The sequence below is a fragment of the Xiphophorus hellerii genome, chromosome 2 (assembly GCF_003331165.1).
Source record: "Xiphophorus hellerii strain 12219 chromosome 2, Xiphophorus_hellerii-4.1, whole genome shotgun sequence".
Lineage (NCBI taxonomy): Eukaryota > Metazoa > Chordata > Actinopteri > Cyprinodontiformes > Poeciliidae > Xiphophorus > Xiphophorus hellerii.
Genome location: NC_045673.1, coordinates 29,644,304 through 29,671,386, shown reverse-complemented (window position 1 = coordinate 29,671,386; position 27,083 = coordinate 29,644,304). Strand labels below are relative to the sequence as shown.

Genomic DNA, 27,083 nt, shown 5'->3' with positions numbered 1-27,083 from the left:
AAATGTCAAAATGACCAACATGTTTGATTTTAATGATCACACTTGACAAAATGCAATGTCTGTCGCTAGTTTACACAATTGTTAACTACATGATGTGTTTATGATGTTTTCATGATGTAAAACACTTTGAACTGCCTTGTTGCTGAAACTTCCTATGCAAATAAACTTGATTGATTGATTAAAACACAAAATAAATCAATTTAAATAGTGGTTATTTAAGAATGACAACACATTTCCTACAGTGGATGTTCATCAAAATTATAAGTTGTCTTTTTATTCAAAAGGTTAAGTACCATTTTCTATGCTGGTCTGTTCTATGACAGCAGTGGAATATTGACAAAGTTTGCACACATTTGTAAAGGAAACGCAAGACCACACAAATACCACATGACCAAACCCTCTCCTCCTCTGAAAACGCAAAACAGCAAAACGATGCAAATAAACATCTGACGCTGATATCGGCTCACTCATTGAACCGATGTTAAAAAACGACCAACATCAGCCGATACCGATGTTAATGTTGATATATTGTGCATCACTACTGCAGACAGAAAGAATCTGACCTCAGCCCAATAGATCACCAGTGGTTACTCACACAAATGCTTTTAAAAAAAACAACCACTACAATCAACTAGAAACGAACATCATAACGATATATATGGTTTGGATGTCCAACCAAAACACGAACATCACAAGCCCTCACCTTCAACAATGAAAGACGTTCATATTGAGAGACCGTCTCCTCAATATTATGGAAGACTGAACAATATGCACATTTAAATGGCTGAACTGAACCTCTGCAATAATTAATACTCAAAAGTTCTGAAAAAAGAACTTAAAAAAGAGATCTATGGCGTACGTTATACACGTTTTAACATTTCAAATGTTGGAAACTCAAGAAGCTTTGATTCTTGAAGCGGCTTTATGTTTATTTTGAACACTCAGGTTTACAACTGTCAACCTTAACTCGTCAAAACCCATGGCAACCAACAATGCCTACTCTAATGGATCACCAGAGAAAATATGAGGCAAAATTGCTTGGAACGCTGAAACTGAACAGAGCAGCTGTTACCTTGTTCAACTAAGTCTGAGGTTCTTATGTGCTACAGAGGAAAACAACATGGTTTTATCCTAATTCAGTGCTGAATTGCTTACTAGTAATTAAATAGAACGGAGTTACTTGGTGTTAAGATTTTAAATTTTAGTACAGTGAAAACCATAATGACAGTCTCAATACTTTTGTTCAAACAATCTTTAGCTTCCTCCTGCAACTATTTCCTTTTCTTTTCAACATTAAGCAGCGTTCCCATGTTAATTGGAAACAACAGGTCGCTGTGGGCGTATTGATTCTATTTCCATACAACTGGTCAATGGTTTGTGTGTATGCAGCCCTTCTGACTTCGCTGCACGTGTTTTGTTGCTATGATACCAAGTTGAAACAAATGTGTGTTTGTTTTAGTAGGTTCTGTTTCCCACGTACGATAGTGTTGTTCAGAGTTTAGTCAAGATCTAACAGATAAATGAGAAATTAGCTCTACAGCAAATATAATCATAATTTTAAGGTCCTAAATAAATCAACAGAGGACAGAACTTGCCCCTCCACCAGGTGAAGTGTAATTTATTTTAAATGAGGTTTTTTTATACAGCAGTAACAGTGACAGGAAAGGCAAACTAAGACATGGGAGGCTGACCACTAAAACTAGACCAGATGTTTGCCACAAACCAAATGAAAAAGGTCAGAGATCATTTCATTTGGCTAAGATCTGACCAGTAATGACTCAGAAAGAAAACAATAAAACAGAGAAATTGCAGGAAAATTGGAGCAAAGCTTTGCAAGCCCCCGTCCATCCCCTCAAGCACACAGCCACCTCAGACTCACCACGCTTCCTTTGATGAACGGGAAAGGAGTCACTGAAATTAATTTGCTCCACGACATGGAGAGATTGCTCGGTAAGTGGGCGGATGGGGAAAAAAAAAACGGGCCGGAGAGCCAACAGAAGAGGATGGACCGAGTGGGGAAGGCAGAGGGAGATGGGAGTTAAGTCCCTGGAAAGATGAAGAGCTGAACGAGAGGCCGGCGCCTGAACACAGAGTGGGCCTGACAGCACCAGCATACGGTCCCCCAAGTATCACTGAAATGGATTTTTAGATTGGGGAAGCTCTTAGGTGCTCACAACGCGGACGCGTATCGGCGTGGAAAGCGAATGTCACCCTCCTGTGTCTTAGTCCAGATCTATTTTTTAACACTACGATGCTTCTGAATTGCACATGGAAACAAAGAAGCCGATAACTTACTGATTTTCTGTACTCACAAGACGCATTGTGTGATCACATTTAGAGCCAATTACATTCCGTTAGGAACAGAGTCGCTCTCTTTGTCTTTTGTAATTCTGGTAGGGGGATAAAAGACTCAAGAGAACAAAAAGTGAAAAAGTGCAGCCTACTCTTTTTGAATATGAATCTTTCCAGAGGAAGTCTACAAGTAAGACAGAAGCATTGTTTCTTTTATTTATAATATAAATATAGTCCAGGCAAACTTACCCTTCTCTCGTTATCGATATTTAAAAAATCTGAGGCAATGCAGTGGCGCAGAGGTAGAGGGTGTAACTCACATAGTCGTTGAAGCAACCAAATCCTGACCTGTTGACCTTTGCCACGTCTTCCCTCTCTCTCACAACCTACTTTACTGTCTGACCACTAACAAATAAAGGTTACTAGAGCCAGTAAAACCCTTAAAACCATACAAAAATATCCAGCATGGGCCACTAAGAAAATTGAGTTTCTAATACAAAACTTTCTTTATTCTGTTCTTGTTGCTGCTTGGTTGAAATATGCTCTGAAAATGACTTTATGAACAAAAATGTGATGTAAGGTTATTGTCTCCTCTGTTTTGTTTTTCTGCATGATGTTTTTCACTCGGGGGGAGTGACTAAACGTAGGTTGCTCTGACCCGCGCGGACAATAATAATAAGAGATGATCTAAAAATATCTTAACGAAAAAAGGCTAAAAATAGAACATATACAGTACATGTGTGCAGACTGGCGCGCCGAGCACCCCAGGAAGACACACAGATCAGAAATACAGTGAATGACTGCAGGCAGAGGTTACATAACTCTGAAATGGAAACACATTCTTACATCACATTCCTTCTGCATCATTCCTTCAAGCCCATTCAGTTGCAAGCACTCATTGATTCGGCCTTCAACACACACACACACACACGCCCCCACGCAAGCACACACAAAGGGACATGTACTTGTAATAGTAATGGAGGAAGATGACAGTGGAATCACTTCCTTCTTTCTGTTGTTCCGTCACATAAGCTGACATAGTGGACATCAACCAGCGATGAAAGGCGCGGGAGGACACTAGCAGCATTTCCACTGACCATATTATTTCACAATTTGATATTTTGAAAACAAATTTGCTCACTGAAAACAAGGAAGTAAAACAAAAAACAAAAAAAAACTCAAGCTTTTCGCTAAAACATCTTGGCACTAGGATGAGGTGGTTTATTTTTGGCCGAACTGAAATTGATTTATTTAGTAAAACTGAAAAGGAAATACTTTTTTCGCATCACACAAGTCACATGATCGACAACCGGATGTTACTACTGGCGGAAACCACAAAGAAGATGACAGGAAGTGGTTTTTTTCATGACATATTGCATGAACAAACCTTTTCAAGTGTGATTTTAATTGCGCTTCTTATTGAATAGAAACAGCACAATTGTGAGATTGTGTATTTTTGACATTAGCGGAATACAGACAAAGTTTGAACGTAGCTACTGACAGATGATCGGTTACGTTCAAGCTCAGGAAGAATACAATTAGACAGTATGAACTAAAACTTGCTTATGCACGCTAGTATTTCAACTTTGTCAATAACAGTACACTACGTGTACATCATTTACCAGACTTTAGAAAATGAAGTTTTAGATCTTCAGTATTCTCTTTTCAGACACTAACAAGCAGTTGGGCAGTTTATCCTCTGCATTTTCTGTTGATTTTCCCATTTTGAAGATTGTCTAAATATGGAGTCATTCCAGAATGAGTCGTTCCAATCAATTCAGGCATAGAAACTTTTGGAAAATCTAACTTTTATCATTCCTTGAGCTCTATTTGAGAAAGCTGTGTAATAAACCCTTAGATACTTTGAAGAATCAACTCACAATTCATCCGACTCAAGTGTGAAAGGTTCACTTTTTAATCAGATTTTTTTATGTTGATTGCTATGTTTAGTGCAGCATTGTTATGCACACAGGGGGAGTATATTGACAAAAAAAAGTGTTTCTAAAGTCAACACTTTAGAATAAATTCTTCATAATTAAGAAAATAACATCCTATTCACATTGAATAATCATACATTGACTATGTTTTCAATCAACTTTGCCAAACTATGGAAAGGACAACAAATGAAACCTTAAGACTTTAGAAAGTCACCAAAGATGTTATGGTAAGAAGGCTAAAAGTGGAGCAAAATGGTTCTGTAAATCAACATACTGAATGTTATAAACTGAAATTATTTCTGATTGCAAATCAGAACGGAAATGTCAGAATTACAATAGCAGGATAAAAAAATTAATACTGATGTTAATTTTAATCCAGAAATAGAAACGAGCTGTTTAGTGTAAGGTTATGGTTATTGCTAAAGACAAAGTGAGACACATTTATAAAATGTGTTAATATACAGTTCTTCTTTCTTATGATGATAATTAAGATAACAAGGGTCATGTTAAGGCTGCACAGTGGCGCAGTTGGTAGCACTGTTGCCTTGCAGCAAGAAGGTCCTGGGTTCGATTCCCGGCCGGGGTCTTTCTGCATGGAGTTTGCATGTTCTCCCTGTGCATGCGTGGGTTCTCTCCGGGTACTCCGGCTTCCTCCCACAGTCCAAAAACATGACTGTCAGGTCAATTGGTTTCTCTAAATTCTCCCTAGGTGTGAGTGTGTGTGTGCATGGTTGTTTGTCCTGTATGTCTCTGTGTTGCCCTGCGACAGACTGGCGACCTGTCCAGGGTGTACCCCGCCTCTCGCCCGGAACGTAGCTGGAGATAGGCACCAGCAACCCTCCCGACCCCATTAGGGACAAGGGTGAACAGAAAATGGATGGATGGATGGAGGGTCATGTTGAATAGAAGGAAACACTGAAAAGTGACATCTGGCCCACCAAAGCATATGGCTTGATGACACAATGTGCTGTGTGTCATGTGACCCCCAGTTTCCTTCAACAGATTAATACTAACATTACAAGTATGTTGATGTTTAAACTATAAAATCAAATCTTACAAGAAAGTGTTTGAAAAATGCATTTTAAAGATTTTACTTCATATGTAAATTTGTCATATAAAGTTAGGGCAATTTGAAAAAAAATGATCACCTTGGTGGCAGAAGCATATTTAGCTCTTTTTACATTTTATATCAGGACAAGAAAAACATATTTTGTATGAAAAATATGAAATTGTATGCTTGGGACAGAAAATCTGTGTCATTATATTTTGATTCTGATAAGTAACAAGTTGCTATTTATGTATAATGCTAATCCAAAATTACAAAATGGGGGGCAATCATAGTATATATATAAAAAAAATAATATATATTTTTCAAAAGGGCACTTTTTTATTCTATTAACTAAATGCATTGTGTGAATTTTGTAGGTCTATCTAATGGGATGAAGGGGTTTTCTTTTTCTCCTTTTTCTTTACCCATGAAACATTTCCAAAGCAGACTGTTAAATATTTTAGACTTTTGAATAGTTTACGTCTACATTTCCTTCAGATTTCGTTTGTTTTGCTGTAGTAGCTGGAGTCAACAAAGTGGCACGATGTCAATCTGTGTCAGTCTCAGGTGGAAGAGACGCACAGCTGATTTTAGATTTGCTCTATTGTGACATGAGAGACGGCAGAGGTTTTCTGAACATTAGTCATTCACAGAGCGCTTGCTCGTCTCACACCGAGCAGTCAGTGTGAAATATGTCATGAACCAGCTTACAGGGCTAATCACAACTTTGTTAATCAGCAATCAGGAAGGAAATCAGACATTTCAGAGACGTCTCTGATAACCTTTTGGAAGGTTTCAGCCGAGATCCTCAGCACTAACTCCACTTTGGGAAGTGTTTCTTTAAACAACAGGCAGTTAGCCGTCTAAAGATTTTCAGTCTGTTGTTTTTCTATTTATCTCAGTTTGGCTGTTTCACGCTCGTTTGTCGTCGTGTCCAATTCGTCATAAAAAAAAAAAAAAATCTCCTGCTGGTTTTCAATTTATAAGCATTTTTATCAATTAATCAAATTTTGAGGGTTTTGAAGATTAAACTTTTGGAAAATCTTTTTCCATAGTTCAGAGCGATGTCAGCACGAAAAAGCTGGTAGCGTTGGATCTCAACTCCATCTGAGCTTTTATTCACAATCAACCAACTTTTTTCCCTGAACTTCAAATTGTTTCTTCAGGCAAAATTGCGTCTTCATGCTATGTCCTTTTCATAATACAGCCCTGGTCTCCGTCATACAACTCACAGAAGGGATGACTAAAATAAATAACACTTTTTTGAAAATATTTTCTCTCATTTGTCATTTCTTTTCTTTGAAAAGAAAGCGAGAAAAAACAAAATCTATTAAAAACGGGATTCTGGTATGAAAAAAAAATCAGAGATTGTAATTTTAATCCATATCGCCGCGTTATAATTCACACCTAATAGAATAGAAATTGTAAAGTATGCTAGTCTTTGCAATTATGATCTATATTTAAGATAGCAGAAACCATTTTGGATATTATTGGTTGCTTGATGCTACTTACATAAGTGGTTTTTCCAGGCGACTTCCCAGGGAGCCGACTATTTCACCCAACGTACAGAAAGCCTGGCCCAAGAAATCCTGCAGGTGGGAAAAGCATGAGAAGCATCAACAATGACATTGTTCATATTTACCATTCATTTTTCATATGTAAATGTATCGACATTGTTAAGTGTATGCAGAAGAACCCTTAAGCAACGATACAGAAAAAGTTTCTTATGAAAAATGGATGCCTTCCTCATCTCTAAATGATTCATGCAGACAGTCAACGTTCAATAAGCACCTGAAAATAAAGCAGCTAGCAAACATTGTGACGACTGTTTACATTTTCATTGTCCGCTCAAAGCAGAAAGGAATGCTCCTAACCTTTAGACTGTTAATTTAAACTGGTAAGAAGAAGAAGAAAAAAGTTATTCGCTCAGTTTTGGTGCTTCCATAAAAATCTTGCTATGTGTTCTCTAATAGCAAACGGTTTGTGGTTGAAGCAGATCAATGGTGTGTCTCCCACACTGGAAAGATGAGGCTTGCCGTCACTGGAGTCAATCTCCATCCTGATTAGATACTGGACCCAGCGCCAATCCCATGTCTCCACTGTTAGGCCCAGAACTCTGCCCTCTGAAGCGTCATCATAGACTTGAACTTTAGGTTCAGCTTCCTCATCGTTTGATTTAGTTCAAAAATGCAACAAAATGCCCGCTTTCCACCCAATCTATGTGCAAAGATTTTAAATGGAAGAAACAGTACCACAGTTATTCATTTAGGACTTATTGTGATGTATTTAGTTGCTGCCCTCTCAGCCTCAGAGGAACTTACCTCGTGAAATAAAGATTATAATTCTGTAAACCGGCCTTCCGAATCAGGGGGCGGCCATGATGGAATAGTCTTCGGTCATGTATTCAACCCTACTGAACACTTGTTGTGATATGTTGGAGCTTTTTATTATAGTTTTTAATGATTATGAAGAATAGTTCAGTTTAATTTGATGTGTAGGACAGGAATAAATATAATCAGTCAGTGTTGATAAATTATTTGATTGAAGCGTTGATAAATTATTTGATAACTGAATAGCTATATATAACATCAATCAAACTTCAAAGTGCTGCTTGTCCTAATGACCACCACATTGTCATGTGTCATGCGTTTCCATGACAAATGTGTGCAAAACGTTGTCTCAATTCCGCTAAAGTCGGACAAACACAATGTCTCAATTGAGGTGTTTCCGTTAAATAAGAAACGCAGTGAAAATCCCACGTGAATACGTTTGTTCACGCGATAAGTTGTTAAAAAAAACATGCCGTGCAGTCATCCTTCAACTACTTCCTGTTGTAGTCCTCTTCACGGTTTACGCCAGCTACAGCGTGAAACGATTACTTTAAAACGAGATACGTTAAAGTGAATGTAGTCTCAGTAAGGCTGTGTAAAAAAAATGCATGAGACACGGTAGTTACAGGGAAATCCGCTGATACCGCTTCTGTAAGCAAAGAACTGGAAAACTGAGTCTATCACTCATACAAGTTCATTAAAATATAGCAATAACAAATTGAAAAAAAATATATATATATAAATAAAAGAAACACACAAGGCGTTTGGTTTGATGAGTCAATTCAAGCTGAGACCTTTAGACTTTGGAGTGAAAAAAAAACTAATATGAAAGCATGTGAAAGAATGCTGCAGGCTGGTGGTGATGGTGTAATGTTGTGTGGAATATCCTGCTACTTTGATGAGGAGCTACAAAAAGGCAATGTTGCACAACACAGAACATGAGAAAGTATTAGCAGAAGAAAGGAAACAATCATGTTTAATTGAGATTGTTCAGGTATATTTTGGCCTTTAATACCTAAACCAACCGAACCAGAGACCGGTGAACTAGTTAGCTGCTTTAGGGTGCTGACAAAAAAGGAGACAGTTAGAAAAGACGAACAGCAAGAAGAGGCAAAGCACTAGAAGGAGTGTGTGTAAAATCTGTTTACTACAGACCCTGAACTACGTGTGCATGCACTGATACTGCGGCCTCCATTACCAGATTGTGCGTGCGTGGGCGTGTGCGGGCGTGTGTGAATGTGTGTAAAAGTCCTTGACAAATGAGCCATATTGAGTCCAGCAGGCAGAAAGCAGCTCCAAACATCTTTGCCGGTGCTGAGTGCAAAAGCGGAGATGGCAAAAACACTCTGGCCTTTCCTCACGGAGTGTGCTGCAAGCTAGCTAGCAGCCGCAGCCAATCGGACGCAGTGCCTCGCAACGTCCAGGACTAAAGGTTGAGGCAACTTACATTAACTGGAATAATGATGGCGGCAAAAAACAGGTTCAAAAGCTTCTACAGCTCATTAAGCTCCAAATTTAAATGACCCAGAGAACGTGTATCAGTTCTTACAAACACAGTAAAACAATCCATGGCACTCTGTCTGAAACTAGAAGGAGTTTTAGGTCGCTTCAGCCAAAAAAAAAAAAACTAATGAAAAGTAAAAACTTAACGGGGCAGAATTATGTGTTTTCCAGTCCACATAGTATCATTTTATAAAACAACCAAATAACTATGTTGTCTTCAGTTGTTATAAAAATGTTTTATATATCACAGCATATGACTTAAAAGAAATTTCATATTGTAATTTAACGCCTTGATATTGGGTCTCTGTCGCTTTAAAAACACCTGATCTTTCTGAAACTCCGCCTCCAGGGAGGCAATCCAATTTGCACAGCCAATGGAAACACAGCTAGTTTTTGATGTGGGGCATATGGGCAGTTGCCCAGGGTTACACAAAAACAGTTGTAGAATAAGCATCTTTTTTTTTAAAAACAATGTATTTACCCATCTTTTGTTCTGTAGGTATGTCTCCATAACATTTAAAGCCTCTTAAACCACGGTCTAAATATAAACTTTAAAAATTATAGCTTAATGTTATTAAAGCTAAAGTTTAATCAGTAATACTTTTATAACAAATTTATGTCAGATCATGATTTCTTGGTTAATGTCAAGTTGTCATAACAAAGACATTTTGAATAATATCAACTTTGCACTAAAAGTGTCATGATTTACCGAATGACACTTTATGACAACAGTCATAAATATTCATGAAGACTTACTCATGTTCATGACAGCTGTTATGTCATGTTTATGACGGTTGTCATGACAGTCATATTCACAACCCATCAAATAAAGTGTTACTGAAAATTACTGAGACAAGTAGGCAGTATTTAAAGAAGTCATGCTAACCTTGCTAGCACAATCTCCATTGTAGCACAACTTCTGTTTTAGCATGAAGCCATCGTGGCAGTTTGCATCTTGCTGACCCTTCTGGGCCACCAGCAGTTTTTGGATTGCTGAACAGCAATCTCTGTCAACACAACAGGGCAACTGAAAAACCACTTTCTTTCTTATTTCAAAATAAGAGTCTCAAGCATGCCTGCAGCCATTTCAATGGAAGTCGCACAATGTGGTGAAAGCGAATCCTAGAAATGCATAAGGGCAACACTCCGAAACCCTGATGGGTGTAGTTTAAGATTAGATTAAAAGACTGTTCTGTAATTCAAGAGACATCCATAGAAGGAACTCAAAGAGCTGCTAATGAGTCTGTACAAAGAAAATAGCAGCCTGTCGTCTGTAATGTTGTTTGCCATGATCATTTTACTTGTAAATGTAACAATTATTATTATTGAGAAACAAGATTTTAGCAGAACAGATGTGCAGATGAGTAGTATTCATGTTTCACACTTCAGTACATCAATTTATTTAAAAAAAATAACAAAATTAAAACATGGAGTTGAGATCAGATTTATAAACTGCGGTCTATGTGAGTGTGGAAAGAAGGAAGATGACAGATGGCCGTCTTAACCACATTAGCTGCAACCGTGCAAATGGCACACAAAGACAGTATCCTATTATTGTAAGGACACTGCCAATAAAAAAATAAATAAACACAAGCACTGGGACCTGGGCTCCTCGGTTGCCAGCAGCGACTGCTTCAGCCAGTAACACAACATTTGGCATCTTTTGTTAAAGCCGGAGGGATTTTAGATTTCGCAGGCGTAGCTTCAGCAAAGAGGGCCTGGTGAATTATTCGAGCTAGATTTGTGTGACTGCAGGCTAAACAATGTGTTAGGTGTGTTCAGAAGCGCATTTGTAAGAAGAGCGACAAAATTGATCAAGAGGCTGAAAAGGGGCTTTTAAGGCAATCTATGAGCTGTTTTCTAAAGTGAAAACATCCTCTGTTGACTGCCTGCCCTTTGTAACTTTTTAAAGGGGCAGCATTATGTGTTTTCCAGGCACATAGTGCTATTTTATAGCCCAATCCACAGACTATGTTCACTTCAGCTGTTAGAAAAATATTATCTATATTAAAAATGTGACTTAAATGAAATTTTAGTTTGTAATTAGCGCCTTGAGTTTGGGCCTCTGTCTCTTTAAAAAAAAACAACTCCTGCTCTTTCTGAAACTCCAGCTTCAGGAAGTCATCACAGCATGGCTCCTCTATTAACCCTTTAACAACGTTTTTACCAGCGTTCCACTGAGAAGTAGCTCTTATAATGAGCTCAGCTGATGCGCAGTTCAACCGGGTATTTGCTAATTGCTGCTGGCTAGTCTGAAGGAGCGGAGTGGGGGAGTACCAGGACAGAGCTGCTCTGTGAGGCGGAAGGTCAGAAACTGCAGATAGTCTAGAAACAGTAACTTTTTTGGGATGGCTAAATGTTTTACCATTGTTGTTTTAAAGTATTTTGCGTCATCAGTGTGTCATGTTTCTCTTCTTTTATTTTCCTGTAAAGCTTTTTTTTATTGTACTGATTATGAAAGGTGCCACACAATTAAAGGTGCCTCACTGCACCTAACAAACCTCTGCAGAAAAAAACCCATTAGGTGACTTCTGAAGGCAGGTGACTGCACTGGTATTTTGAATAGAAGGCTGAGTACAAACGCACAGAGCACATTTTATGATTTTCATTCGCAGAACATTATTTTATAACCACACACACCTTCCAATCAACTTTACAGGTGATGCACAGCTTTGTGTTGGTCTATCGCATTAAACCCCTTTAAAAGACTCTGAAGTCTGCAGCTGAGACAGGGACAAAGTGAATGTGACACCTTAGCAGGTCAGTGTCGGTGCTCCATGGTTAAGAGTTAACTTTTTCATGAGCATCTGTGAATATCAATGCATGCCAATTTTATAAGAGGAAGAAATGTAACAAAATTCACCAGACAGTGATAAATTACTCAGAAAAAAACTGCAACGCCCCATATCTCCTTCATTATTCTGAAGCAAACCCCCTTCGTTGCACTTCTCCCCCTACGGCTATTTTCACGCTAGGTATGTGCGCCATATGCTGGGGAAGCGCCGGGTGCATCTGCTTTGATGGGAGGATGAAGGCATCCTCAAAGGATAGCTGACACTGGAAATACTGTACTTGGGTGCATTTCTATAATTTTTTCCCCCCATCTTTCTTCCGGTTATTTATAGTCGTGCGACAGTGGATGGACTCTGCTTAGACAATGGAGCCACCGCAGAGTGCCAGATCTTCAATCCCACACATCCACAAGTAACGACAGGGTGCAGCCAAGCGTCCCCGGCCTTCTTGCTTTGAGTGAGCTTCTGCGCTCGCACCGCTCGGAGCGCACAGTGGAGCCCAGAGGGCATGCTGGGCTATCGGGCTGAGGAAAACAGCTCCGCCAGCAGTTGGCAGCGAGCACCAAGACGAGGAAGGCGTGGAGGGGAAAGGAAGGAGGAGTAGCGCCGAGGTGGAGCAGGAAAGATAGGTGAAACTAGAGCAGCAGACTGCTAAAAGTTGTGTCGGAAAGTGACAGTAAAGGGTAGAACTGCAGGTTTAATAGACTTAGACTTGATTTGTTGTCGCACAAACACACAACAGTGAAACTGGCAACAAAATGTCATGGCTTGGCTATCCGGAGAAAAAATGCTAAAAAACTACAGTGTAAAATTCATCTGAATTCCTTCAGTCTTGAAAAGTCTCTGTGACCCTCTTGGCAAAACATTTGGTTTCAAATCATGCTGCCATTGTACAGCAACAAGTAAATATGGTGCTGTTGTGTCAAAATGAATACTTGACTGATTACTGAGCCAGCGAAGGAGAAACTCACGTGTTTAGAGAGGTTGTCGCTCTTGCAGTCCAAGTCGTACCTACAAAGCAGAGGAAGGAGAGAACACATGAGGAGTGAGGCTGCAGGAGGAAGATCTGAGCTGTGGATCGCGACAGATCAGGCAACCAAAACACAAATTAGTGAACACAGGCTTTAATTGCTCACCACCTAGCGTAAATGCAGGGCACGTCTTCACTTATCGCTGAAGGAGCTCTGAGATGGCGGCAATAAAAGCTTTTCAGAGCCGGGTTCAGTTAGGAGGGTGCTATCGGCGCTGTGGATGTGTTGCAGCTTATTAACAAAAAAGGATGGAGCGAGCGCTGTTAGTTCCCCCCACCGCCTGCCAAACATCCCGCTGTGCATTAACGTAGTAGCTGAACTTCATGAAAGTAAAATGGTAAGAAGGTGAAGATCCTGTGGCTCCTCACACCCACTACCGGACATCCTTATGGAGAAGCTTGATATAGGCTACACAAACACATTCACACACTCACAGCTGTTTGGATCCAGGTGATTATAAAGTCCTTTTGTGTTTTATTTACCGTTGTCATAGCAACTGAACTAACGTAAGAAAAAAGAGCAACGGCGGTTCTAGTTAGCTGAGGTATAAAGCTACTGTACAGGAGCTGCTGCGATCTGTTTTTATGTACAGATTGCTTAATATACAGTCAGCTATAAAATAAAACGGTTCTGGAAGTTGTTGGAAAGTAATATTGTTATGTTGTTTAGATCATTTTTACGTTACATGAGTCGAATCCGTTTAGCTATATCGTGCCTTTCTGGGAACATGTTGGTGTACAGATTAAAAAACATACAAATACATTGTATATTCTTTATGCAGTAGCAGATGAGGTAACAAATGGGAGTTATTCTAAGACTTAAGTGTGTGACATAAGCTGTAGCTTTGTACTAAAGGATCTAAAACTGCTTATTACAGTAATAAGTATATTGTATAGAATGACAAAGAAAATAACATGGACACAATGATATTTTGAAGAAAGATCAGATATGGTGCTTTTTGGAAATGTTTGACCAGATCAGATTCCAGGAGGATTAGTGAAGCACAGATTTGTTTCTGCCTCATCACTCCTACCTGTTCTATACTTGTTAAATCAGCATCTGTTATCATGTTACAATCACAATCTGTAATATGTTTTGTGGAGATGTTAGCATCAGGGATGATGGCCCAAGCCTTCATGGGGACAAAGCAGAATTTTATTTTGGGGCCCTATATATCTGCTTTTAATGTGGATTGCTGCAAATCATCAGATCATTTGCACAGCTGCTATAAATTCGTTGCATCTCTGAATAGTGCTGTTAGTTATATTTTATATGCATATCTCTAGTGTTGGCAAAAGCAACCAAAAAACTAGTAAGAGTTCTGAACTTAAGATGGAATACATGAACACATATTCATGATGTGCTTTTATTAAACTAGCTTATCTTCGGTGTAATTCCAGTACCGAAAAATTTACTTTATACCAAGTGAGTCTCTTTCACCTGAGAATATGAACCTGTACTGGGCTGATTCTGTGCCTTCAAATAATTTTAACAGTGAAGAAGTTTTATAACTTATAACTTATAAGTCTGAAACGGGAACAGGACTGGAAAAAACGGAGTAAAACTTTATTTGACAGGGTTGTGAATAATTCTGTCATGACATCTGTCATAAACATGACATAACACGTGTCATGAACATGAGTAAGTCTTCATGAATATTTATGACTGTTGTCATAAAATGTCATTCGGTAAATCATGACACTTTTAATACAAAGTTAAATACAAAGTTAAACTTTAGCTTTAATAACATAAAGCTACATAATTTTTAAAGTTTAATCAGTAATACTTTTATAACAAATTTGTCAGGTCATGATTTCTTGGTTAATGTCAAGTTGTCATAACAAAAACATTTTGAATAATGTCAACTTTGTATTAAAAGTGTCATGATTTACCGAATGACACTTTATGACAAGAGTCATAAATATTCATGAAGACTTACTCATGTTCATGACAGGTGTTATGACATGTTTATGACAGGTGTTATGACAGTCATATTCACAACCCATCAAATGAAGTGTTACCAAAAACAGTCTGTGTGCTACACTCAAGAGACAGATTCCTTTGATGCATCAAAGAGTGATGTCATCACTGCTGATGTCATTGTTACCATAGGAACTGGACATTCTAATTGTGCATTCACACCAAACACGTTGGTGAGTCTGGTTTACATTTAAAGTGTATGTGGAGCACTCGACATGTCAAACGGTCCAAATGGCCTCCACGGCCCTCGACGCTCCTCCACATAGACTTTGAATGAAAACCAGATGCTCAAAACCTGTTTGGTGTGAATGCACCATTAAATGTCCAGTGTCATATTAGGTCCATCATATTAGAACCAAAGTCCGGTCCTAATATGATGGATTCATTGCTTTAGGTCAAGGGTAACGTTTAGAGGCAAGATGTGAATTAAGTTTTAGTTAATGTTAGGTTTAGGAATAAACTAGTATTGGTTAGAGTTAGGGAAAATGTCTGGGTTAGGCAAAATCGCAGCTACTAAAATGAAGAGAAATCAATGCTAAGTTCTAATATGGGTCGAATAGTTTTGACAAACCTGTATAGCATTTTGTTTTCTAAATCATTCTACAAATAACCAATGATGATATAATGTTAGGGTGTTTTTCCGCCAATTGCATAGCTGCACTACACTAGAAGTCTAATGCGTTGAATGATTGGTTACATTCAACGCATTAGTAACCAATCAAAACCAAAAGTTTGCCTTTTGGTTCTGATTGGTTGTTTCTGGACAGCAGCAGAGTCACAGATTTTCACAGATTTTCTGCTTCATATTCTACTGTCAGACACTTTTAACAAATATTCATCCATCCATCATCTAACACACTTATCCTTGCACACACACATTCACACCTCAGGACAATTTAGAGAGACCAATTAATCAATTAATTTTTGAGAAATTTTACCTGATCAGCTTTTATATAGGAAAGTTTTAATAATGTTTCTTATGCTGTTTTGAACTCTGAAACTGATCTTGTGTTTTCTCCATTGATTTTGGAGTCAAGAATTTTATTTGCATCGAGGCCTGTGTCTGTTTTTACTTCCTAAATTTGTGTAAAGCCTCAAATTTCCATAATGCCCAGTTTTAGCAAAACCTGGGTTTGGATAGTGACCTAGGTTAGTGCCACTTGGGTGTGGGTCGGCGTAAAGGCCGAGCCTGGCATAAATTGGCCTTCATACCAATGCCAACATGAAGGCCCCCCATGCAACCAGTGGAGGTTGGTCCGCATGGATGTCTGTCTTTCCTCGGACCTCCATGTTTGTGTGGAGGTTTGGCTTTGCTTGGACTCCTCTGTTTGCAATCTGGGAGTGAGTCGGTGCAAAGGCCGAGCCAGGCTATGCATGGAGACCCCCGGTGGCTTGAAGGTCTGTCTTTGCTCTGTTTGAAGAGGGTCCTCTGGTTGGGTGGAGACTCTAGGATGGTTGTTTTCCAGAGCAAGTTTTAACTTTATCTTCAGGTCTGCAACCTGACCCTGCAGAGATTTCACTGTTTCCTCCTGTTCTTTGAATTTGGAAGCTTGCTCAATGTGACTTTTGATCTGCTCCTCATATTTAAGTCTCACTCTGTATTCTTCAACCATTACTTCTATCAGACCTTTGTTGCGGGAGGCGTATTTTTCAGCCTCCCACTTGAAGTACTCCAGCTGTTGAAGAATGCTCTTGTCGGCTGTAACTTTGGAAGAGCAAGAAGCCTTTGGTACATTTGTAATCTCTGGCACGTTTCTTCCATGTTCACGTTTGACTTGCAGGTGACGTTCTTTTTCTAACATTTTTTGCAGTTTTTCAATCTCCTCCTGCTGTGATTTTACTTCAGCCTGATATGCAATCCTTTGTTCTCTTTCCTCATGGAGATCAAAAGTCTTACTCTGCAATTCTTTTTTAAGATCGTCTACCTGCTTTGTGAGATCAATGACGTGTTGGCTAGTCTCTACCACGACTTCCACTGAGGGGGTGATCTCGAAGCCAGCAGAGTGAGTTGTTTCCTGCTTGACTTCCAATGATGTTGGAATCTTGAAGCCGCCGGAAGGACTTGACTCCCCCTGGATCTCTGTTGATTCATCTTCCGGTTCAATGGGGCTGTCTATGTCTTCTTTCGAAAGGGAAAATGACAGCGTCGTAGTCGACTTGAATGTTGAGGTCCATCATCTCGACCCATGAAAGCTCAGCTGGAAAAGCTTCATGTTCACAAGCAATCTGTTGTTGCTTCATGTCTATATTCTGGTAAATTCTTGCTTCTCTGAAAGGCGTATAATATCTGGAATCGATATCCCGCTTGTTTCAATTAATTTCGAACGTGCTCTGAAGAGTGATCTGCCGCGATAGAACTGTGGAACAGGTCTGAGAAAACGCTGTCTGTGAGCTACATTCAAGAGAGAGATTCCTTTGTGGTATCATAAAGTGATGTCATCACTGCTGATGTCATTGATACTATTGGAACTGGACATTCTATTGTAGCTGATGCAGCCCCTGCTCCAGACGAGTTTAACAGGGGGGGCAAAACGAACACACAGCAATAATAAAATTACTCAAGTAAAATAAAAAGGTACAGTTCAGTAAAACTACTCATATAAGTACCTTATTTCCAAAAAAAGTTACTCAATGTAACAAGTACTACTCACTTTTGAACAACATCAGTAAACTACAAGCTACTAGTTAACAAGCTTAAGGTGCTGTATTGGTATTAGCTAGTCATCATTTAGCTAACATTACCTGCATCCAACAGCATTACTCAACTCATTCGGTTAGTTTGAGGGAAAAACTGTGCAAAGTTCTTTGTGATTTGCTGGTTTGCTGATATGAATCTAACACACCCGAGTAGCTCTGCACAGCAGCAGCAGGTCTCCTTCACTGCTGCACAGTTGTAAACCCAGTGCTAGCGTCTTAGAGCTCATGTTGCGTTTAAAATTGGCTCAGAAAAACACATTATGACATGTTAACAACAATTAAACAGTTTTAACTGCTAAAAAAAGTGACAGAAGGCACAGATATGGGAAGTGCCAGGAGCCCCTACTGTATCAAATCGATATATAGGAATAACATAGAATCGGCCACTTTAAAGTAAAAACAACAAACAGTTTCCAGTCCAGGGGGCACGACTGACTCTGTGGGCGGGCAATGCCCCCCAATGCCGCCAGGCCTGATTATAGATACTCTATAATGGACTGTGGTTGCCACTAAATACATCTTGTACTAATTAGTAGCGTGTGCTTTTCAGTGACGTTGCTGTTATAAATGTTTATGTTGTTTGTTGCTGTTTGGTTGGTTCTTATTTTTTTCCTCTCTTTCTGCAGGTGTAGAAGCAGACTACTGGGGTATTTTCTTCTATTCTCTTTATCCTTCCATCTCTCCTCTATTATCTCCTGCTTTTCCTTATAGCTTTTTGCCCCAACTCTCTTCCTTTCTTTTTTGAACCCTGCTCTAATTAATCAACATTTATTAATACTTTCATTGAACAAACAGAGGAAAAAATAGTTAAAAGTAGCAATCCCGACAATACGGACAGTTCTGAGGGGCTTTAATTGGAATATATCATGACACCAATGAATCTAAATGTGATACGACAAATGCCCACCACTAAACCAATGCAATTTCTGCTAAAGTTTTTTTTTATGAATATAGATCAATTAGAGCATTATAGCTGAAGGCTTTAATACTCCACTGGTCAAAGTGAATCTATTGCGCTCCCTCTGGGCACCCATAGCAATTCTGATTACTATACTGCTGGACAGGGACATAAAAACAAAATGAACAAAAAAAATAAATAAATAAAGGGAAGATCTTTCTTCACACACCAGAAATAGTCGATCTGAACAAAACACTTTTCAGCCTATCAGATTATGAAACATGGCTTCATGAAAAAGAACAATCTAAGACTGATTTAGGAGTACAGAGTACAGCTGATGCAACAGCAACAACAAAGAGCTCTAACAGGGTTAGCACTCAGACCATTAAGGTGACAGAGGGTGTTATTTGTGAGCATAAAGTTTCTCAGATAAATAAATTATGTATTGTCATGTTTTTTTATGTGTCCTCTGCTGGAAGAAAACATTTATTACCATTTTATTAAGTTAATTTTTTATCTAATTTGCTGCTGCATGTTTCCCCAAGCTAATCTTCTGCAGCAACAACTCGTTTTATTCTGTTTCAGAGAAAAACAACCTTCAGAATTTCATCTTCTATTCCAATCACATGTAGCATTAGCTGAAAGAGACTACCTGCAGACAGACCTTAAAGGTGATATCATCAGAACAAATCAAATAAAACACAAAGTAAAATTTTTAGAAAACGTGAGACTTCCAGCTGCTTCCATTCACTGCTATTTTCTTTTTACACAAGTGGTGCATGGCTAATTACAGCCGTCTTGGAGGCCAAGAAAATTTAACATATTAGGATACAAACACATGGAAAATTCTACCAGCACAATCTGCACTGAACCATTTATGAAAAAAAAAATTCTTTATTGTGCACCAGAAGAAAACCTTGGAAAAGCGTAAAACCAGATGAATGTCTGAGAAATACTCCAAAGTGCGTCACAATGCAGTTGTTTCACTTTATTTATTTATTTTTTCCCCCCCATGAATGGATCATATTTCAAAAACCTTGTCCCCATGAATACTTCACAAACATGACAGAAAACAACTCCCTGTAAACATAACACCATTTCCCTTTAACTAGTCTCTCGTTCAAGCAATTCTCGAATCCTTTTGATGACTTTCAAAATGCATGTGATATCAGTGACACAGTCTTTGCTAAATTATGCAGTTTTTCTTACTTTTTGTTTTTGTTATCAGCCATTTTGAGTTGTCTGGCCTCACTGTTTGCACCCGTTACTTGTTCCCCATATATTGCTATACATATTCATGTAATCTGTGCCATGTCACCCCACCAACCAGAGGGGTGTTTTTTTCTGTTGGATTCTCTCTAATTCCTTGCATTGCAACTTTTTTTTTTTTTTAAAGCTAATCAGTTTCTCATTTACACTTTTCTGTTGGGACTCGTACATTTGAATGGTTTAAGCTTTAAAGTAACATTTCGTTTCAGATTCCTCCCTTTGGAGGGGACGCGCATCTTCGCGTATTTGCAAAAATCCTGATTCTGAGTCACTTTTTACAGCACATGTTCAGCTTGGCACGATGATTTCCCAACTTCCTGTTATGAGAATGTGCATTAACACTAGTTTAAACATTAAAATGAACACAGAGGGAGACCTCCACGTCATATTGGAAAACTGGAATAAGCCTGAGCTACATTTAGCTTTGTGTTGTGCTTACCTTTAGACACAACCTTGGGAAAACTTAAAAAACTTAAGACAGTTGCTAAATATTTTACGTGGTCCCTTCATCTGTGAGGAGTTTGTACAAATGATTTATAAGTGCTGCACTCTGGGAGTACTTTAGCAATTTGACTTTACTTTCGTGCATCTGCTGATGCACAGTAGGGGGGGGGGGATGAACTGATGCTGAGGAAGCAGAGATATTTCTCATTCAGTGCACTCTTCTTCTAAAAGCAGGTGTTCACTTTATTCATAATGGAGCTGTAGCACCTGGACAGATATTTGGGTGTATTATGCAAGTCGTGGCTTGAGCTAAGGTGTGTGCATATTTCCTTATGGCACCGTATCAGGCGTCTTAGCCTCCCTCTGGTATGAAAGTGTTTCATAAATAAAACAATTCTATCAATATATAAATAATTATTAAAATACCATTTTTTTCCCCCCCGTTTTTTTACAAAATGTGTTGTTCCCAACACATTTCATGCCACCCTGTTGATTATGTGCGACATAGCGTTTGATGGTTTCTATGACAACGCCCCAATACCTTTGCGGTTTCAGGAGTGCTGCATCCCTCTGAAAAACATCATTTTATTAGATCTATATTTGTGTTTATGAGGCTCGGACTGATATATTGGCTGACTTTAGCAGCAATTTCCATTGCAAGACTGTCAATGTTCTGCTGATGTAAAAAAAAAAAAAAAAAACACACAATTTTGAAATTGTGGTGTTTCCATTCAATAAAAAAACCCAGTTAAAATCACAGGTGAATATGTTTGTTTGTGCAATAAGTCATTGATGCCCACATCATCCAACTACTTGTCTTCTTCTTGGTTAGCAGAGGGGCAATATCCGGTTGATCATGTGACTCAAAGTGTTTCTATTGCAGTTTTACTAGATAAACCAATTTAGATACCGCTGGGGGGGGGGGGGTTATCGAAAAACCACAGTTTATATGGGTGTGTGTGTGTGTGTGTGTGTGTGTGTGTGGGGGTGCACTGGTGTGTGTGTATATATATATATATATATATATATATATATACAGTATGTAAATTGCAGTGTTTCCATTAAGCGAATTTCTTTTTGAAACGGTCAAACTGCACAATTATAAGGTCAATAGAAACGCAGCTGGTTAAGAAACTTTAAATAATTTCTGTTATGTTACGTCTCTTTGTAACCCCACGCTACATGCCGCTAATCTGATCAAACTCATTTAAAACAAACATCCCATTTAACCAAGCTCGCATTTTTCCCATTTCACCCGGACCACGCGGGCTGCACCGTTCACCCGCGAACAGCCTCCGCTGCGCCACGCGGACCACATAATCCCCATTGCCTTCTCCAGAGAGCAATTTATCAAGCTTTGTTTGCTTGCAGTGACACGCGGTACCTTCAGCGTGTCAGGTGCGCGTCAGTGCACGCGTGCGGCGGCGGCGCGCGGCGGACTGTGTAAACAGGAGAGCCTCGGCGGGCGGCATGCCACGTCTGATAAGGGCGCCCGCTGACAAAAGCGAGTGGATGCTGTGTGTCACGGCAGGTCGGGGAGCCTCAGCTCTGCTGCGGCGCCGCTTAATGTAGATTCCATCAGAGTAAAGGAGTCACGCCGCTGTTACGCAACGTGCTGCCAGCTGAACGCGCAGGTGCGCTTCACGTTCCGTCCGCAGCCCAAATGTTCATGAACGAGTCATTTAATTTTAATTTAATTATGAGGGACAGAAAGGTAGTTGGAAAAAAGAAGAAGAAAGGGGGGGGGGGACATGCTACCCATGTATGTATGACGGATTCGGCTGCACATGTTCGCCCACACAAGCAACACACACACACACACACACACACGCACGCAAGTGTTTGCTGGACGAGATGTCCCTCGGCACCTTGTGACTTCACATTAACTGTGTGTGACGGGGTGTGTGTGTGTGTGTGTGTGTTTATGTAGATGACATCACTCTGCATCGGCACTGAGCCAGACAGGATTTCTCTTGGTCCTGCGCGGTTCGTCTCGCTGGGGGAGCGGGCCGCTCGGAGCTCGGTTTGAACCGAGCGATGGTGACTAATGATGGCACACAAACAAAACGGGGCCACAGCAGAACTACAGCAGCCCCGGCACTGGAGCGTGGTTTCCCAACAGCTTTCTGAAGCCCTCCTGAAGCCTTCACGCTGATCGTTACGAGATGCCGCACAAATGTGGCATTAGCTGGCTACATATTCAGCAATGAACTACACACTGGAGATGGAATAAAAAAGATTTGTTTTGCCATTTCTGTGTATAATTTCAAAAAACAAAAACAAAGCAAAACTGTGCATCCCATTTTCACTGATATGACCAGACTAGAATACATTCTCCATACTCTGCTGTGTCCCAGTTTAAATGCGCTGAACTGTCTCCACCAACTTCGTCTCTAAACATAGAAGTGCTTATTTACTTTTATCCATCCTGGCGCCAAAGCTAAATTCTCCACAACAGATTCTCACATTCTCACCCTCTTATAACCCTGAAGATATTTCCTCAGCTTCAGCAGTCGACTCCACGATTAGTGGATGGAGAATAGAAATTGCCTTACTTTCTTAAGCAAATCGCTTCTTCTACAGACACATTGCAACGTGACATCCTGCCCTCAAGATCGATGACTATCTTTGGCATTAGCTTTCAAGTTGCCAACATGAGGCACTAAATCTTAAAAGTACAAATAGTCAACACTATGAAAACAAGATAGCAAGGTCTGAGGGTATCACATTTCACAGGTTAGAAAAGAGTTTATAAAAATATATACAGTATATAGCAAGGGAGAGGAGATTAGCTCAGTTAGGCTAGCTTGACTTTGACAACCTTAACATGTAGATGTGCTGTGGAATTCAGTGTTTCAGATCAGTTTGAAAAAAAGACCACATACCAACTGTCATGTTCTGTGTTTTCTGTGTGTTAATTTCGAGTTTTCTGTGTCTCTGTGTCTCCGTGTTGTCCTGTTCTCCCCTCGATTACTCCCAGGTGTTTCTCGTTCCCTAATTACCCCTTGTGTATTTAGTGTCACCTGTGTCTCTGTGTCTCTGTCGGGTCCTCGTCTACTGTGCGTTCGTGTTGTCCATTCATTTTACCAGTTGCTACTGGCGTTGAGCCCTGGCTTCTGCTCAGTCGTGCTGCCTGGTTGTGTGAACCTTTTGGACACTCATTATTAAAATTCATTATTCATCCTACCTGGGTCTGCTGCGTCTGCCTCACCACCCCTCACCGCCACATTTCATGACACCAACTCTCTGACAGGTCATCAGTAGAGCAGGTGTTTACATTAACTAATCAACCACTGCAGTGTTCAGACGATCACTTATTAATATTCGCAAAATAAATATCAAACCTGAAAAAAAAAATGGGACTGAAAATTCTGTTTTTTGCGTGGGGAGCATGTTTTTGGTGTTGAATCCTGACACGCTAATGGAGCTGTTGTCAGTCAGTTGCTATGGCAATGGATCAGCATAGTGCAGTTGACACAGAGTGAGGAAAAAAATAGAAGTTGTTTTGAGTTATTCTTCAACAGTTTTTCTGCATTACTCTCCCTTTGCTTTTGCGCACTGCAGTAAATTAATGATAGCTACATCAGCGGGTTTCATTTTATTAACAGAATTGTTTTACCACCAGATAAAATGTCCCGAACGTCAGTGGCCGGCGGACATCTCTTACTGGAAGATTAAGACAGGTGATAACCTGAGTTATAGAATCAATTACCTATAGAATCAATGTTTCTCTGCACCTCTACGACAATCCAATCCCAACCATACTTTTAGTTTTGAGGGATTGCAAAATGAGAGTCCAGACTTTATTGTCATTTTCACAATAAATGAAAAATGCTGCCAATGACACAAATAAATGACACAACAAGTATTTGGCCATCGCTTGCTGTTGTGTTGCTTCGTGGTTTTACAGCCCAACTCTCTGTAGCATGTAATGTGTTTACGCAGTTTTTACAGATACTCAATTTTCTGTTTTTATGGTTACGTCCCACAAACGTCTCCTGTTTATTGTGTAGACTGTTTAATAACCAGAGGCTGCAAAAACACTGCTGGTTTATGTTCTGTAGTAAAACTGGGGCAGTAATAAATAGAATAGTATCACCTGAGAGATAAAAATATCATTCTTCTCCTGATAGCACCTTGTAGCTCCGCAGAACAGAAACTAATTTCTCATAGCGATAGGACAGACTTACAGATTCTGCAGCAGATGATAAATTTTGCCGGACGATAAATTGTTTCAGTAATTATTGCGATAAACGATAATTTTTCAACAAGCAATATGTTGATAATATAATGATATTGATAACATTGACGTCTCATTGCCAATTTCACTTACACGTCTTTGTAAATGACAATAAAATAAGTCTAAGTCTAAATATTGATGATGGTATAATAATGCAAGCTTGCTCTCTCAAAGACGAATAAAGTTTAATTTTGTAAAGAACACTTAACGCCGGAACTGGGAGATATCTAAAGTATACGACAACCAAAAACAATGATTAAAATGGAAATAAAAAATTACAAACTACAACCGTAACCATAAATAAAATGTATTATGAAATGTCTATGACCAAAATTGTCCTTCAAAAAATATTCATCATTAGAATGGAAATGATTTGAGTTCATTTTCATTTATCATGTGGCTAATTGCTCATTGCAACAGACTTTTTGGTTTGTTTTGATAGATGTCTATAAATATCTGGTTCCAAATGAGGACATTTTTTATTACCTGCTTAAGAAGAAATATTTATAGTTTAGTGAAATAAAGTGAATACAGCTCTATCCTTCCTTTATTTCTTTTTTTTTTCTTTTGAAGGGATTTTCCTTCATTTTATTTTTTATTTTAGTCTGATCCAATTTAGCACACTTGATTAGAGAACCATCCAGCCACGGGGCTTCCACTGGCTTCAGTGAGCAACACAAGAATAATAATAATGATTTTAAAAAAAAGAAGAAAAAAGACCTCTTATCTCACTGCCAGTCACTAGATAAGAGTTAACAGGATTTTGCAGACTTGGAGAGAGGATGCAAAGTGTTGTTGTGGCTTTTGTGCGCGGAGGGAGTGGGATGGTTTGTGTTTGTGTTGAGCTCGGTGCTGTCTGCCTGTCTGGATGTCCTGAAGGCACTGGAACCCTTCTGCAGAGATAAGAGAGGTGGGAGTAATGCGGAAGCTACAGCAAAAGCAACTTCCCTACCTCAGGACGGCGTCAGAGGGTGGCGGGAGGCAAGAGGAAGCGCTGGTCCTGTGATAAGGAATGTGAGAGGTGAGAGAGCCTACAGGAAGTCTGCACAGCGTGAGCATCTCACAAATGTGTGTAAATACGAGTGATTTGTGCAATATGTTGGAACAATTTTCTCGTTTTTGAATGTGATATATGCAGTATATACGTCAAAAACTCCTCACGGACCCACACACACACTATCAGTCTCTATCACTTTGCTGCTTGTCAGGGATTCTGGCAGTCTGATGGCAAATAATACAGTCCTAATCAAAGCCTGAAAAGAATGGTGGTCAAAATAGTCGGTATCTTGATCTAATCGATTCTGAGAAAATAAATTATTCAAAGATACTCATTTCTGTCAAAATCAATCCAAACAGACCAATTGAAATTTGTCTAAATTGTCAAACTTCTTTTGGCCCCAACACTGCAATAACAGCTCGAGTATGTAAATTTTATAAAGAATAAACCAGGAAGTGTCATTTTTAGACATATTTCTATAAACAAGAGCTGAATTCTGACCCACTTAATTGGCTTTTATTAAATTAAGAAGGCTAAAATATTGTTGACTTGCTCTTTACTAGAAAGAAGCCAGTGCCTTTAAAAATGTTGCTGCTCTACTGAACAAAGTATCGAGTATTTTTCTTAGCATCTGTATCACACTTGAAATTTCAGCATCAAGACAATCCCACAACCAAGTAATTTTTACGTTTAATAAAGTCAGATTTAGATTTCCAAAACTAATCTGATCTTTGAAAATGTAGTTTTGTATTATTCTACCACTATTATTATATTAATTGAAAATAGACTCAAAACAATATTATAGTTTATCGCAATATCTTCTCAAGCAATGTGTCGTCCAGCAAAATTTGTTGTTGACAGGCCTACCTGAGAGATGCATTATGTTTCTTTTGCTTCATCTTTAATGTGTCACGTTTACAGTTTGTCCAACTGTAAACTTGAAAAACTTCAGTAAAGTTTGGGCTCTGTGATATTACAACAAACTACAGGCAGAATCAGACGTGGTTTCTTTGTCTCTACTTTTTCTCCAATAGCAAAAAGCTGACCACTGCAAATGATGGAGAGTCTGATTCCACGTGCTTTTTTTTTCATAAGTTCTGACATTCAAACATGCACAAGATCAAACAGATAGCTAACTCTCTTTGACCTTCGGCGCAACCTCCTGCAGCTTGTAAGCAACGTGGGTCCTTACGACAGCCCAAGTTCCTAACAAAGGAGTTTTCCGTATTTCACGAGACGCAGTGTGGCAGTCCAACTCTGTGTGAGGAAGCTGGTTTCATTAAGGAGGTTGGGGTTATGTTTTTGCAGAACGATTTGACGTAAATGCATGTGTCAGATGTGGATAGTGTGAATCATCGTGTTGCTGATCAGCAACCTGAGCCTAATGAATTAATTACCAAACCATTTAACTGCATGTCAGTCAGAGTCACATTACTGATGCTATAATTTCACACCGACTAGTTTGCAAGCCTGTTTGAAGTTTCTGACAGTAATGTTAAGTCTTGTTATTTAATCCATAAATGTAAGTAACAGCAGATTAGTGTTGGATGCAACAATGCCGTCATGATCCAGCGTGAAAACTTCACTTTGAATGCATCACATAAATATCCATATATTTGCTTTCA

The 27,083-nt window shown here is 39.2% G+C and overlaps 1 protein-coding gene across 1 annotated transcript in view; it reads right to left on the bottom strand.

Moving 5' to 3' along the window:
- The window catches only part of LOC116708316 (copine-8-like), a 94,921-nt gene that overhangs the window by 43,965 nt on the left and 23,873 nt on the right, over nucleotides 1-27,083 (bottom strand). Inside the window, exons 5-6 of the mRNA XM_032546215.1 lie at nucleotides 12,874-12,913; nucleotides 6,790-6,866 (exon numbers count right to left, since the gene is read on the bottom strand). Coding sequence (XP_032402106.1) covers nucleotides 6,790-6,866; nucleotides 12,874-12,913 — 117 coding nt within the window. The remainder of the gene's footprint in view (nucleotides 1-6,789; nucleotides 6,867-12,873; nucleotides 12,914-27,083) is intronic.